This window comes from Ovis canadensis, chromosome 3 (assembly GCF_042477335.2).
Source record: "Ovis canadensis isolate MfBH-ARS-UI-01 breed Bighorn chromosome 3, ARS-UI_OviCan_v2, whole genome shotgun sequence".
In the NCBI taxonomy this organism is placed as follows: domain Eukaryota; kingdom Metazoa; phylum Chordata; class Mammalia; order Artiodactyla; family Bovidae; genus Ovis; species Ovis canadensis.
Window position 1 is genome coordinate 81,905,514 of NC_091247.1, and position 15,464 is coordinate 81,920,977.

General features: G+C 48.1%; 1 protein-coding gene across 4 annotated transcripts in view; it reads right to left on the reverse strand.

Annotated features, from left to right (window-relative positions):
• Positions 1-10,626: 10,626 nt before the first annotated feature.
• EML4 (EMAP like 4) overlaps positions 10,627-15,464 on the reverse strand; it is a 148,832-nt gene continuing 143,994 nt past the window's right edge. For all 4 annotated transcript variants that reach the window (XM_069583487.1, XM_069583484.1, XM_069583485.1 and 1 more), the window contains 2 exons: positions 14,347-14,477; positions 10,627-13,461 (listed from right to left, as the gene is read on the reverse strand). In XM_069583487.1, the coding sequence (XP_069439588.1) occupies positions 12,988-13,461; positions 14,347-14,477 (605 nt within the window). In that variant the 3' untranslated portion in view covers positions 10,627-12,987. The remainder of the gene's footprint in view (positions 13,462-14,346; positions 14,478-15,464) is intronic.

Here is a 15,464-nt window from a genome sequence, read left to right on the forward strand (position 1 = left end):
AAATTCTGATACTGTCTGGTTCCAGTGATTTAATACATTTGTTTGAGATTTTGACTGCACATATCCTGGATTGGAGCACGCACTCTTTAGCACCAAAGACTGCCCGTGTCAGGACTGAGAGGGGCCTGTCCTTAGTGCCCCTCTTGTAAGGCTCACTGGGTGTCGTCATTGGTTACCCAGAGCTGCCTCTGACCTGCGGCTGCTCATCAGGAGGTTCCACTGTGCTCTGCTCCTCCCAGGTAGTTAGTGAGTGTGCAGAAGCCAGGCACCCCGAGATGGATCCGATGCCTTTGCCTTTGCAAGCAGGTGCTGCAGTTAGATTTGGGGAAACTGATTTAAGAATTACTTTTAGGTCCTTTCAGATTCTCTCTCAGTCTCTTAGGATTGGTAAACCATGTAGTCAGGAAATTCCCTGCTAGAGTTTGGGGGAGAATGGATACATGTACCTGAAAGTGTCACAGCATGGTTAATCAGCTGTCTCCCAGTACAGAATAAAAAGACTAAACGAAGAAAGTCCCCTCTTAGGGAGGAATTCCACTGTTGCCCCCAGCTGTCCTGGTTGGGAGGATAGGTTGCCCCGGCTGGGTGCAGCTGGGGAAGCCTGGCTGTCGTCCATTCCAAGACCCGGGTTACACCTTGGCGTAGTGGGTCAGCCCCGTATGCATGAGGGGGCGTCAGCTGACCCGGACCCCCCTACACGGAGAGAGACACTGGGGTGGCTCAGCCGCCTGCTGGTGGGTCATTTACACTTGCGTAAACTTGGATTGAGAATCCTGGCCTTTGCGTGGCTCCAGGGCGCGAGGGGTGCTGGGCTGCTGCAGGAGCTGTTGGGATGGCTCCTGGAGACTGGGTGCTGTCTCCTTAGGGCCTGGAGTCTGACTTCTAAGGAGGCTGCTGCAAAATAGTAATGGGCAAGCAGGGTGACTGGAAAAGCATTCTTTAGATAATTTTTTTTCCCTCCAGTTCTGTCACGACCCTCCTAGGACGTCATGCCCTGACCTTGTCCATGAAACTCAGCTTTGTCACGGTCACAGGGCTGTACCTCATGGCCTGAGCACAGGTCCTTCACACTGTCCCGCATGTACTCGCCTGATTGGAGTGCTCTGCTATTCCAAATATCGTTCCTGAGGAAGTCAGCGGAACTGCCCCAGGCTGTAGGAAATGGTGGGGTTGTCTCCAAGTCAGCAAGGGAAAGAAGCAAGAGCTTAGTGCAAAAGGGCCTTGATATGGCTGCAAACTTCAGCTGACAAAATTAGGGACCTGGGTTCTCAGAAAAGGAGAGCTGGGTAGGGTGCTGGAAAGAAGTCAGCTCAGAAGTAGGAGTGTTTTCTGTGGGTACCTTGCCAGGCAGGAAGGCCGTGCTGTGGCTCTTCACACATTGCCGCACTCTGCAGGAGACGGGGAGATGGAGGCAGGTGGCAGGAAGGCAAGGGTGGAGTGGAGGTGCTTGGGTAGGGCGCTGCTGGCCCCAGAGTGCACTTCAGGGTGTGGCTGTACAAGGCTTGTGCAGCTCAGGACTGTGGGAAGTGCCAAGAAAGAGGCAGCTTGGTGGTGCAGCTCAGCCCAGGCCCCTCTCCTTACGGAGGTCCTGACATGAGTTATGGAAATGTCTTTCCACTGGAGAGAGTGGGGGAAAGATGTAAGATCCTCCAGAATTGGTTAATACCTGTCAGGCTCCACGGGGCTTCCTTGGTAGCTCAGTTGGTAAAGAATCTGCCTCCAATGCAGGAGACTGCAGTTCGATTCCTGAGTCAGGAAGATCTGCTGGAGAAGGGATAGGCTACCCATTCCAGTATTCTTGGGCTTCCGTTGTGACTCGGCTGGTAAAGGATCCACCTGCATTTCAGGAGACCTGGTTTGATCTTTGGGTTGGAAAGATCCTCTGGAGAAGGGAAAGGCTACCCACTCCAGTATTCTGGCCTGGAGAATTCCATGGACTGTATAGTCCATGGGGTCCTTGTCAGGCTTCAAGCCCATCCACTGCTCCAAGCTCATCTTCCAACTCCTCTGTCTGGGCCACAAAACCTTGTGTTAGACAGCAGATTAATTTGAAAATTGAGTTGCAGCTGGATGAGTTGATGTCAACTTCAAAGTTCAATGGTGTTTAATTAAAGCCATCCAGAGACTAAACCCACTCTCAGGAAATTATTCTGACCGAATAATTCAAGAGAATAAAGGTTAGGTTTGTGTTTCTGGCTAAGTCTGTGTTGAATTCAGCATCTCCAAAACATGAATTCCATTAACCTTTCATGAACCAACATTAAACTGCTTTTAATTAGCTGTCATTCTAGTTAGAGTCACACAGAAGAGCCGTTGTTTATACTTGGTGTCTGTTCCCTCTTCTCTGAAATTATGTCCTTGAATATTCCTTTCCATTCGGAAAATCGGTTCATAACTGTGTGTGTCTGATCGTCCCTCCCTTTTTTGGGTCGTGTTTACTGAGCATCAGAAGGAATTGCACCAGGGGAAGTAGGCTGCCGGGAGGCTGCTTGCAGCTGGGGCTTGCACTGAGGTGTACAATTTGCAAAAATAGGTCCTGTGACCTTGGGACAGAAAGTGAAGGGCTAAAGTCGTCAGCTTGGGCAGGGGCAGGCCTCGGGCGGCTGAGGTGAGGCCTGGTCTTCCCAGGAGGGCCTTTTGATTTGGGAGAGTCCTGCTGTTTGTCATTCTGTGACCTCACTGTCCCTGAGCATCTATGCTTTGGGTGTGGGGGCTTCCTTCCTGCCGAGTGATGTCAGAGTCCTCATCCGGCCTGTCTGTAGGCTCAGTGTCCTGGAGGAGCCGGCACGCCTGGAGCAGGGAGTGATAGAAGCTCTGTATGCCTGCTCCGGGACTTCCTGTGCCTTGTCACCCAGCATATCTTTTCTGTTTATTTTCCTGCATGACTGTGATGAGAAGTGTTATGACTGAGGATCTGTAAGCCAGGATTCCTCCAGGTGGATCACTCTAGGCCCTCAGAACTCAGGAGGCGGGGCAGGGAGGTCTGCTTCCTTTAGCCTCACCTCTGGACAGAGGTGAGAAATGCTAACTGTACCCTTATTTGAATGTCTTGGGAGTGGGAGTTGTGGGGGGTGGGTACTTGCTGGTCTTTCCTGAGCTCATACTGTGTTCTGGGCTTAGAAGAACACTGTGGTCTGGGATCTGGACCAGATGCCGTTAAAAACAGAAGGAACAGCCTGACTCTACTTGTGAAAATGATCGTGCCTCAGACCCAGGAGGGCTCAGGCTTGGGATTTCCTAGTGGTGCCAGGCAGCCCGTTTACTTCTGAGCTGGGGCTTGAAGTCTTGTTGGCTCTTGTCTTTCCTGGAGTTGGCCGGCTCCCTGGGCTGTCTCTGGCTCCCCGCGAGTTTTCTGGCATTCCCTTAGTGGGCCATCAGTTGTCATTTCCTGCAGGGCTTTTCTGTGAGCAGATCTGGGGTTACCTGAGGATTGGCGCCCTGTCTCCCTAGCAGACTGGGGACCTGGCCTACCTTCACCATCAGGAAGCCTTATGGCACACACCGTTCATTCTGGAATCGCTGCGTGCTGGGCTCTGTCCTGGGCAGTAGAGGCCAGACAGAGGTGATGCTGTCGCTGGTCCCCGAGCTCAGAGAAGGATGGGCCCAACCAAAGTGCAACAGAAACGTCCAGGTCAGGGCTGGGGCCCAGGAATGAGGAGGAGCGGCAGGGACGCCCTCAGAGGGGGCACTGTGTACATCGCATGGGGATGCGCCGGGGTTCCCTGCTGCACACGGCGGGGAGGGGCATTTGGCCTGAGGGAGGAGCACCCGCTGAAGTGTGAGGGGGGCGGGAGAGGGAGGCTCCTGCCGGGGGCCGCAGGAGGGCTGGGCTCCGGTGGGTGAGCACACGGGGTGTGTGTGGGGGAATGGCCACAGAATCCAGTGTTCTGCTGCTGCATTTGAATCCATGGTGTTGATGTGGAGGGCACATTGGAGGGGGAAAGACTTGCAGCACTGGACTGTTGAGAGTTACCCTGAGAGTTCAGTTGAGAGATGATGGGGCCCTGGGGACCAGCGGCAGTGGGCATGGAGAGAGAGGCGCGAAGCCCAGGGATGTTAAGAAGGCGACAGTGAATTCACCTAACAATTAGCGGTCGGGGGAGGCAGGCTTCTGGCTGCTCCAGGATGACTCAGCCTGGCTCCTGGGTGAGTGGAGGTGCAGGACTGGGGGGCGGCAGGGCAGGGCATGTGTTGTTGCGAAAAACGGACTGCCTGTGAGCCCTCTATGCAAAGAATTTGAGTCTGCAGTGGAGTCTGGAGACAAGCCCAGGGTTTGGACTAGAGGTAGGAATTTTGAGAGGGTGCAGGACACAGGGGCGGTGGAAGCCTGGTGTCTGCTGCATTGTTAGGGAGTGTAGGAAGATGAGGAAGTAGAATGGGGAAAATACCAGTATTCAGGAGAGGTGGAGAAGACGAGAGCTTGTGATGGCCCCGAGGGTCTAAGATCAGAAGGAATGCAGATGTCATGTTGCGTGAAAGAAGCGGACACAAAAGAAAGAATAGCCCGTGACGTGACTGCATTTAGATGAAAATCAAAGCTGGGCAGAACCGCTCGGTGGTGACAGAGGTCGGAACAGAGCCAGCCCCCGTCAGGGAGTACTGACAGGAGGAGGCTTCACAGGGAGGCTTGTGTCCCCAAAACATGGCAGCTCTTCATCTGGGTGGGCGTGTATACATGTAGGCAGATAAACGCAGATACCCTGAGACTTCTGCACTTTGCTGTAAGTTGTACCTAAAAATAAAATCTTTGAAAACTTAGGAAGATGGAAGTACAGGGGAGGAAAAATAGTTTGCCTTCCAGCCCTCAGAGCCCATGGCTGAGACGTCTGTATTGAAAGACAGATTAATCAGAGGCAGACAGAAGTAACTATAAGCTAATAAGAATTAAAAGAAAAATTCCCCGCACCCCCCACCCCCACCACCACCATGAGGAGCACGCCTGATTCAAAGTTGTTGCTTACATTCGGTGTCAGGCGCACCCAGAATAAAGTTGGATTGTGGCCACACATCCAGCTTCATAAACCCATGTGTATCTTATTTCAAAGTAATAGATACCTTTTACTAGAAGAAAAAAACCACTTCAGTCTGTCTTGAAAATAAAAAAGAATGGAAGTTTATGAACATGTAGACCTCACATATACATGGGAGATACTCAGAGAAAAACAAGGAGCTCCCCGAAGGGGCTTAGAATTCAGGCTTCAACACCATCTTAGTAGGGGAGACAGAGGGGGAGGCAGACCTTCTAGGGGAGAGTGATTTTTAGGGACGTCACGAGGCCCTTAGAAGGATGATTGGTAAGTGTGATGGTTTGTGACAAGTGTGTCTGGGTGTAGGGTGGGCTCAGCCTCCTCTGTGATGAGAGTCAATCTCCCCTGGCTGATGAAGCTCCCGGGAGGGATCTATAACAACTGAGTTCCTTTTGGAGCATCTGTCTTTAGGCAGATGGGAGCGTTCAGAGAAAGCCTCTCATTGGATTGGCTGTTTTTCAGATGCCTACAGCTTAGAACAATCAACCTCCCAAAGTGGCAAATTTGGGGCTGGCATATTCTGGTGCCCTTCGGAAGGAAGATGGGAGGAAGGGGACAGAGGGGAGAAGAAAAGAAACCTGGAGGCTGTGGTGCCTGGCAGGAGAGGTTTGCATTTTCAAGAAAGAGGGTGATGACCAGTGTCACTCCCACACCCAGGGGGCAAGCCTGGGGCTGGCTCCGTAGAGTGACCCGGCGGCTGCCCTCCCCACCCTCCCACGGTCACTGGAGTGCGTCCCCGGCACTGTTGACGGAGTGGCGTAGGACAGACCCTAACCCCGAGGGAGAAGGGGGAAGAGCGAAGATCCTCACATGCAGGGTTAGCTGAGATGGCCCGTGCCTGGGTCATAGCTCCCAGCGCTGCAGATGGCCACGCTGTGGCTTCCAGGGCGCCCTCCCAGCAAATCCTCGTGTTCACATTTGACCATGTTTGATCAAAAGTTATCAACTACTGTAATTTAAAAGAACTTCCTTCAATTTCAGCGTGAGGGTTTTCCATAGAAACCACTTGAGCCTGGGCGGCTGTGAATGGCAGCTCTATTAGTGGAGCCATCTGCAGGCTCTCCTAGCTGTCCACACAATCTGTCACCCTGCTCGTCGCTTCCAGTGCAAACACTGTTTATTGTGATGGAGCCCCAGCCTGTCACCCTTGATCCGGAGGAGTTACCTTCCCTGCGCTCTGAGGTGAGAACAGTTCCCCTGCTTGTCTCAAGCCCCTTGGATGCTGGGCCTACGCAGGGCAGTGGGGGTGGAGCCCATGAGCTCCCTGGGAGGTCTCTCCCCTGAGGATCAGGTGTTCCTGGAGGGCAAACCCTTACTCTCTCTTTTGGACAGAGACCAAGGAGGAGGGGCCCAAACTTACCCAAACTCACAATGAAAAATGCCCCTTCACTGCAGCCTTGAGTTTTTTATGTCAGATTCCTCACTTGCCCTCATGGAAGGGCTGGCCCAGCATCAGGTGGGACTGCTGTGAGATCTCACTGATGCTCTGGGGCCTCTGAGAGCTTGAATCTTAACATGTTCTTCCAAGAGAGAAGGGACTTGTGGCTCAGCTCAGAATTAATTCATCTTCTAAATGGAAATGTCAAAGCCTGGCAAACGCTCCTGCTAATGATTCCGGTGCTGAGATATTCATGGGCAGCAAACAGTAGGCCAGATGAAAATGGATTTTGCCAATGAAACCATGGGGCCATCACTCTCCAAGGAGAAGGCCTGGTCACCTAATCTCAGTTTTGCAGCAGTTTCACTGGGGACCCATAAATAGTAGAATTCTTTTTTCTTGTCATTTTATTAAGTCTGAGTAAGGGAAGTGATTCAGCCCAACCACCTGAGGGAAGGCAGCCATGGGGGACTTCCCATGCGAGCATTTCCAAGGAAGGGAGTGAGCGTCAGCGACACTCAAACCAGGCAGAAAGGGACGCCAGTGCGGACCCAGGAGCAGTGAACGCCCAGGGACGGGGAGGACCCTGCTGGCGGCAGGGTGATGCATTGACTGTTTCTCAGCCGCAAGCAGGTAAAGCCTCCATGCTCCCAGGCGCGACACCCTCTGACCAGTGAGCCCCCCCTTGCCAGGGGCTCCCCCAGGCCCTGTGGGGGCCGAGCAGAGGTGGGGAAAGCTGCAGAGGGCATGTTCCACATCAGCAGTGTTTCATTTGATCAGAGGTGGAATACTTGAGGTGCACCAGGATAGGAATTTTATTTTAAAAAATCTGTGTTGTAGTAAAGCCCATTTTTTTTCCCATATTTCCTTCAAAAGCATAAAGAGAAGGGAGTTTCTTTAACATTACTTCAGAAAGATTTTTTATTTTGGAATAACTGTAGACTTAGAGGAAGCTTTAAGAGTCCCATGAACCTTCCCTTGGCTTCCCCCAATGGTGACATCATACATAGTGTTATCGTATTGCTAAGTCCAGGAAGGGTTCGCTTGCACAGCAGTCACGCAGACTACAGGTCTGAATTGGCTTCCGCCAGTGCGATTTAGTGCTGTGTGGAGGTTCTTGTCATCACCCCACAACCACGATGGAGCCTGTTCATCATCACGGCGGCCCCCGTGCCGCCCCTCTAGGTGACATCATCCTTGCTGTCCCCTGGCAACTGCTAGTCTGTTCTTCAGAGTATTGTCACGCCAGTAGTGTTATTAGTGGAAACATACAGTTGGTAAACTTCCCAGATTGGCTTTCCAGGATCCATGCTCCATGAGAGCAGGGCCTGTATCTTTCTCGTCAGCAGGTTCCCTGCCGGGACCGGTCAAGTTCCTTGTATGAGGAGGGTGTGTGTGTACACCTGATGTGCGCCTGTGGATCGGAGTCCCACACAAGCTTGCTGGGTTCAGACCGGCTCCCTCTTTGTGTCAGCAGCACAATACATTTTTACCGCAGAAGGAAGAGGCCCTGCCCTGCCTGGACATCACTTACAGTTGTGTTAACTGAGAAAGTTCTGTGGCTGACACACTGAGAGAATGCCGGCTCCTGGTTTCCCTGCTTCTACCAGGTCACCAAGTCAGCCCAACCCCGTGTTGGCTGAATGGGCATCACTGTGGAGGGGTGGGCTCGGGTACCCCTTGACCTTGCCTAGGGCGCACTCTGGCTTGGTGGCTACGGGAACATCAGGACTGAAGCGGATGACCAGGTAGGTGGGCTTTTGCTTTTTATTATGAAGTTATTTTTCCTCCCTAGCCCCCTCCCTTAGTGAGATCTGGCGGCAGTGCACGTGCGTCATCCCACGGACACTGAGTCGTCAGCACCGGTGGCTACGCATATTCACCTCTGTCCCTGGGTGACTCCCTAGGGAAATTTGCTTTCAGGACTGCGTAGAGAGGAGAGGCCGGAGATTAAGGGAAGAAGCACTTGACCGGTGAAGAAAGAAGCTGCTATGCTTCTTTTTCAGTGAAACAGAAATTGCTCAGAGGTTGGAAAATAAGGGAGCAGTGTCTCCACACAAGTAGGTTTAAAATGGAACCTCAGGGACTGAGGACTCAGGAGCCCAGGCAGGCAGGCAGTGCAGAGGCACTGGCAGGAGGTGCTGTGGGGTGGGCTGGAAGCTTGGCCCCCCCTCCAGTTGTAGGGCTGGCAGGAGGGGTCTTGTGCCAGGGAGGGGTCCCAGTCATCTGTGATTGTTCAGAGCCCAGAGTTGACCGTTCCAAAGCCTAACTGCTTTCTGTGATTTTTCGATATACTGGTCTCAAATCCTTCCTACCAGAAGCTCAGCCCATTTCATTCTCTTGTTATTAATAATTGCTATATTACTCTTCTGTAGTAAGCATCTCCTACAGTGCCCGGCTGCAGAGCTACCCCAGGGGCTCTGAGGCAGGAGGTCCTGCCTTCAAATCTTGGTTCAGTCACTTGGTACTATTAGGCTGACCTCGCCTTTCATCTGTAAGTTTACTCGTGTAAAATGGTGATCGATTGTAGGATGGCTGAAAAAATTGGTGGAAGGCTCTAAAATGTTAGTGTCAGCTATAATGGTTGAATAACATTTAGTTCTGTATGGATGTGTCGTAATCCATGAGCACTGAGTTTTTGTTTCCCACATTTCTTGTATTTTTGTCCTCTGAGATATAGAAGTGGTATCTTTTTCTTCCACATTTCTGATTGGTAAAATTAAAAATCACACCTGTTCAGTTTGGTAAGTTATGGTCTCCTGAGGATGTCACCCACAGATTCAGAGATGAAACACACTGACATGTCTATAGGAACCAAACTTTCTTCTTCCATTTGGGATTATTTCTCTTTTAGTTCCCTTGCCGTTTTTGTATCAGAGGTTATTGTAGGAATCCATTAATGAGGGTGGCGTAGAAATCCAGTTTTCCTCTGGGAAAGATGACTGTAGTCCCTGAAAGCAGCAGTTGCCCTTTACAAAGGATTGCATCTACTTTTCAGGGAAAATGCCTGGAAACTTTTTCTAAGGTCCTTGAAGATGCCAGTCCTGGGCATCCTGGAAGAAGGCAGCTTCTTCAGCAGAGCCTGTTTTTGTGACGGTGACAGTAATCCTCCCCTGGTGTGGACTGAGATGACATGGGACCTCTGATGTTGCCCCGTCTCCTTTCCCAAATCTGTGACTCTTCACCCTCCTCCTTTGCTTCTTCCTCCGTTTCTAAAGAATGCTTCTCCTAGTGTAAGGGGAAGAGGCTCCAGCTTTGGAGACAGCACATGGTGTCCTGTTGTGAGGTCATGGGTGAGCGAGCGTGGGCCTGCTCCTGAAGCACAGCCCACCCCGTGTGCTGTATGAGGCTGGGGCGTCTGGGGTTCTGGCCGCATAGACTCCTCGGGCAGCAGCTCCGCTCTGCTCACGGCCAGCATGCCTGCTCTTCAGCCTGTCTCCTTTGTCCTAGAAACCTGTCCTTGTCCTAAGCTGCCTTTTAGTTCCCCCTGTAAGCTGGAAACATAGTTCCCTCTAGAACTTATACCACCACACCCTTATGTCCAAGATCTGACTTACCACTCTTTCCCCATAAACAGGTTCCTGGCTTGGAGCTCCTTTTTTATTCAGAAAAATCACATTGTTTAGCACGTCTGTTCTGCTGCCTGCCAGCCACTGTGTCTCAGAATCGGTGGAGAGGAACTGCTGGCCCAGGACGCCTCTGACGGGTTAGTGTGTGTGAGGGGCTGTGAACATACATTCATAGTCACCACGGATGAATAAGGTGATGATGGAAACCCCATCATTCCCATGACTGTGAAACTGGGAAATGTATGGAATACTTACTTTTTCATAAAGAAAAATGTGCAGTAGCTGACTTATGGTTGCAGTGTCCAGAGGATGTGTCACTAAGCAGCCCAGGAGAGATGGAGAAGGCGTGATGCTGAGTTCAAGGGCTTCCCGCAGGCGAACACCGGGAGGCAGGTAGCTAGGATCACCCAATGTAAACATCTGAGTGAGTGCAGACATGAAATAAATTAAAACGAAGCTACTGCCTATTAAACGGAAGCATAAATCAGAAGTAATTTCCTCTAGCTTTATGAGATGGAGCCTGTCACCACCAGAATGGCTGTGTCCATGGCGGCAGTGGCCCACTGATGAATGTGTCCTTCTGGACTGTCTGTCGTGTCTCCTGATAACTGGATGGAACTAGCAGCATAAAGGAAGAAAGACCCAAGACACATTTAGAGACAAAGGAAACATTTTGATTATTTTATTTTTTAATCTTCAAATTTTTCTGTCAAAAGACAGGAATGCATGGTAGAAATGGCTCAACAACTTCACATAAAACACTTGGATTCATTTTCATTCACAAGTTTTCCTAAAAACATCTACAATTTCATAATCCCACCCACTTCCAACCATAATCACAGATTTAATTGACTGTTAAACAGTAGTTGCCAGCAATAGAGAGCTGGAACGCTTTCTGCGTATTAGTAGTGTCTTTTTGAAACTACCACCCAAGATATCACAAATATCACGAATATAAATTTCATTGTACACAGCAACCCCAAAGGTGACTGATATCCCCAGATACACTCCCTGCTTGTCATGGACAGCGGTATCCCCCAGGTACTTTACAAAATGCTTTTTTCTTCTTCTAGAATTACTTGTCATCTCCTATTATTTTGCAGGGTCTAGCACATGCTGACCTGATGATTCAATCACCACAGCTAATAGGCAAAAATATATGCCTGATACTGCTGCTGCCCTCTGATAATTATGTATAAACATACTGAGAAATGATGGGTTGCTTGGAGTCTCTCTTCTTTTGAAGAGAACTGCTTTGAGGTTTTTTTTTTCTGAACAGTTGTAAACAAAAGGAAAGAGATATACACAACATATACCTATACACAGAAACACACACTGAGTATTTTCAATGTGGCGCACATCTTCTTGTATAGAGAGAGACACAGAGTAAGTGTCTACACTCACTCACCCCTCACACATACCCACACCCTTACATACAGCATCCGAGTACAAATGTGGTGAGTGTCCTTGGGCGTTCACTGGAGTCTGTATGTTACCAGATGATGAGATACCTGACTTGTGTTACTCCTGAGAAGATGGAAGGGAATGACAGTTCTGAAGCACTTTGGAATGGCACAGTCACGTAAACACTCGCATACTTAAGACTTCTGGACTCATCTGAAGTTTCTAAACATGATCTAACAACAACAGAAAGATATCAAAACAATGCAGCAAGTTAAAAAATAAGTCTTTTTTATAATCAAAGTATAAACAAATATATAGGAAATGCATATTTGTCAGTAATTATTTTGAAAATAGGAAACACATACTTAAGAAAAACAATCGTCTGACAAAACTTAAAAAAAAAAAAAAAACAAAACAACAACAAAAACCCAAAACTATCCACTGCATAAAAATACATGCACTGCCCCCAGTAGCAGAGGATAGCCACTCAGAACTGCAAGGCTTAAAGCAACTCCACCAGAGAAAAATCACCATATATGCAGGAAGTCTATTACGTATGCAATTTATAAAAAATTACTGTGACTACTGTCACACTTCTGTAAAAAAGAATTTGCAATTTGTTATTTCATCCCTCAATCTGTATAAAAATTAGAACTAAACCAATGAATTTCAAGCACCAATTTAATCATTTAAACTTACTGTATTAATATTTCTGTTATTGAGGGAACAAATTATGATGAAGGCTAAGCTAAAATTAGCCAAGTTTAGTTGTATAGGCATGCGGTTTTTTTTCCTTCCATTCACTTGAAAATGTTTAGGCCAGTAAAGGGATCCTTGGCAGAATCCATTATTTCTGAGCATCAATGGTTTAATATACATTAAAAGCTCTTTAACAAACCACTGCTTTCTTAATTCTAAGGTGAAATAGATGTGCGCACAGGAGATTCAGGGACGGTTCCTCACTCTGACTTAGAAAAGGCAGCACCTACACAGCAGAGTAACAAGCGCATCTGGGCGTCTGCGCAGCGCGAGAAAGCAGTGCCCCCGCTCAGGAAGGCCACACCCTGCTCACAGCCACGCCGCAGGCGTGCGTTCACTAAGACGCTTCCACTACATATCTGGGCGGGGAGGGTCTCGGGAAGAGTTTTTTTTGGTTTTTGTTTTTCTGATTTTCAGCATCAGGAAAAAAAAAGCGCAGTCTGAGCCAGCAGATGAGCAGATGAGTAACAGTGTTTGTGATGCCTCTGGTTGTTCCTGAAGAAAACCTGTTCAGATAACGAGGGGTTTATTTTTAAATCTATACAACTGCTGTTTTTGTTTCCAGTATTTACATCATACTACTCACATACACAGTAATTTCTGAGACATAATCAATGTTTCAGTCTTTTCCTACTATTAAGTTTGGTTAATTTTCAACACACGTCAAACCAAACCTTTAGGTTGACTGCATTTAAGAGACGGAAGATGAGACTGTTGAAAACAGATCACGTGGAAACCAAAACTCCACCAACAGTGATTCTTCATCACTCCTCAGAGTGTTATCTGAACTCTGCTATCACAAGACCACATGCAGTTGAAGGAAAAGGCGAGCTGCACTGAAGTCCTGGCGTTAGGACAGGGATGAGGGGTCTTGCTGGCCCCCGGGCAGGGCGGCTCTGCTCTGCTCCTCGCTTAGCTCGTTGGCTAGCTCTTCATAAACAGGCTCGCCGAGCTCTTCGCTGCCCCCCTCGCTCTGCTCCTCACTGTGGTCTTCGCTGGGCTCCACGGTCTGTTCCAGGCTGTTCTCCAGAAGTGTGGGGGAACTGCTTATGCGACTTTCTTCTTCAGCTGTCTCGTTTAAGGGCTGGGAAGGAGGCGGTGTGGGGGTATCAGACTGCACCACGCTCTCGATGGAAGAGGGAGGGGCTTTGGTGAGTGTAGGATCCGCCAGAGTCTCATTCTGAGGCAAAGGTAACTTTTCCACAAGTTTCCACTGAATGATGCTCATGTCTTTTCCACCAGTTGAAATCAGGTGACTGTCATTATGAGTAAAACTGACGTTGGTGACATGGCTGCTGTGGGCACTGTACTTGTGACTGGGAGCCTACATGAAATAAATCAGACAGCAAAATTAAATTCATTCCCTACATGCCTACTCACAGCAACGGAGACTAGGTTAGGAAGGCCAATTCAGCTTGTGAAACAATCTAAAAAACCACAGATCACTGGCTGAAGAAGAAAGCTAGCAGCAAATTTCCTTTTAATACCTATTTATGTGTGCCTGGAAAATCCCATGGACGGAGCCTGGTAGGCTGGAGTCCATGGGGTCACTAAGAGTCAGACACGACTGAGCGAGTTCACTTTCACGCATTGGAGAAGAAAATGGCAACCCACTCCAGTGTTCTCGCCTGGAGAATCCCAGAGACGGGGGAGCCTGGTGGGCTGCCGTCTATGGGGTTGCACAGAGTCGGACACAGACACGACTGAAGCGACTTAGCAGCAGGATGTGGGAAACAACGTAACTGGACAGTTGTACTTCTGGACTATGTTTAAAAAATGTCTCTTCTGGATGTCAGGTTGGTATACTTGTTACGAGTTTAGTGACTATTCTGAGATAGCTAGAGGAGAATTTACTAGGTTGGTAGGATTATAGATGGTTTAGGAGTCTTATAATGTTGATCGTGTATCAAAAATAAAATATTTTAATATGTTTGGAAGAAATATAAAACTGCTAAGATATCAAAATGAAAAAAAAAAAAAAAACCACGAGTGAAACGTCATCAAGTGTCTTCTCTTTCACCACAATGAAGGGAAGGACGGGCACTGTCTGCATGGACGCTCACAGATGGCCTGTTCACGCTCCCTGTGCACTCTAGCATTTTGGAAAGTAATCAGCAACCCTACAAATACTTTCCCACCATTGACACAAAATTATCCCCCAAACAAAAGGCCCTAAATATAACACTCGTCCTTATTAAGTTGGTTTTACCTTTGCTTTGGAGCAGGGATACTGAAACAGATGGACTTTGCAAAAGTCATCAGCAACAGCTATCACCTTTCTGTTGTGGGATCGCACCAGTGCATTGATATCCGTCCCATCAGATCCTTCTGGCCAGACACCTTTGATATGGAAACATGGCGGGGGGTGCACTGTTAGAAAAATTAGTCTGAAAAATACAAGTGCCACGCTACATATGTTTATTTTAGAAACTTATTAATTTTCATCTGTGTTCAGACTCCTAGCTGCTGAATTTCCCTTATAGATTTCTTAGTGCCTCAATACTTCATTCAAATGAAATTTTATCTGAAATCTAACTAATAATAAACTGAAATAACCTCAAGACTGAAAATTTAAGACTCAAAAGTACTCACTAGTAACCAGCAGGTGGGGCTCATAAATATAGCTTGTTTCAACCGGGCAATAAGCTCCTGAAAGTTTCTAGCTGGAAGGGAAATCTGTTACTTCTGTATCAGAGTGCAGAAACAACCCGGGCACTAATTCTGCAAAGTAGACTCTGGGCAGTCGAAAATTTACATACTTTTTCACTGCTCCTTTTCAGGCAGGCACTTTTAAAAAAAAAAAACTTTTTCTTTCTTAATGGAAATGCATAGGTCATAATCCACTAGTCTATCACGCCTATCCATAGAATTTTCCTGGAACTATTATTTATGTCCAAAAGTCGACACAGCAAATTTAATTATTCTGAATCATCCTGAGGCACTGGTGATGTTCAACATGATTAGCACAAATCCCTACTAGACTAAAAATAACATGTAAGAGTTGAGAAGCTGGCCTCCTCTAGTTCAATACTGCCCTAGAGAACATTTTTTTTTGGGGGGGAGGAGGGGTTTAATTTGGTAAAGACAAAACACTTCTTAACACATTATTGACCAGGTAATTTTTGCAGAAACTAATGCCTATAGCCAGTGATTTGTTAGGTAAGTGAATACTGGAACATCTCTGGTCAATAACATTTGAGTAACAAAACATGTATTAGTATGTCTCTAGTCAATACGTTAATTGACATCTGTTAATAATTAAATATTGAGTCATTAAAATAACCAGGTAAGTTACTACCTATTGGCCACTGCTTCAGTTTCACCCAG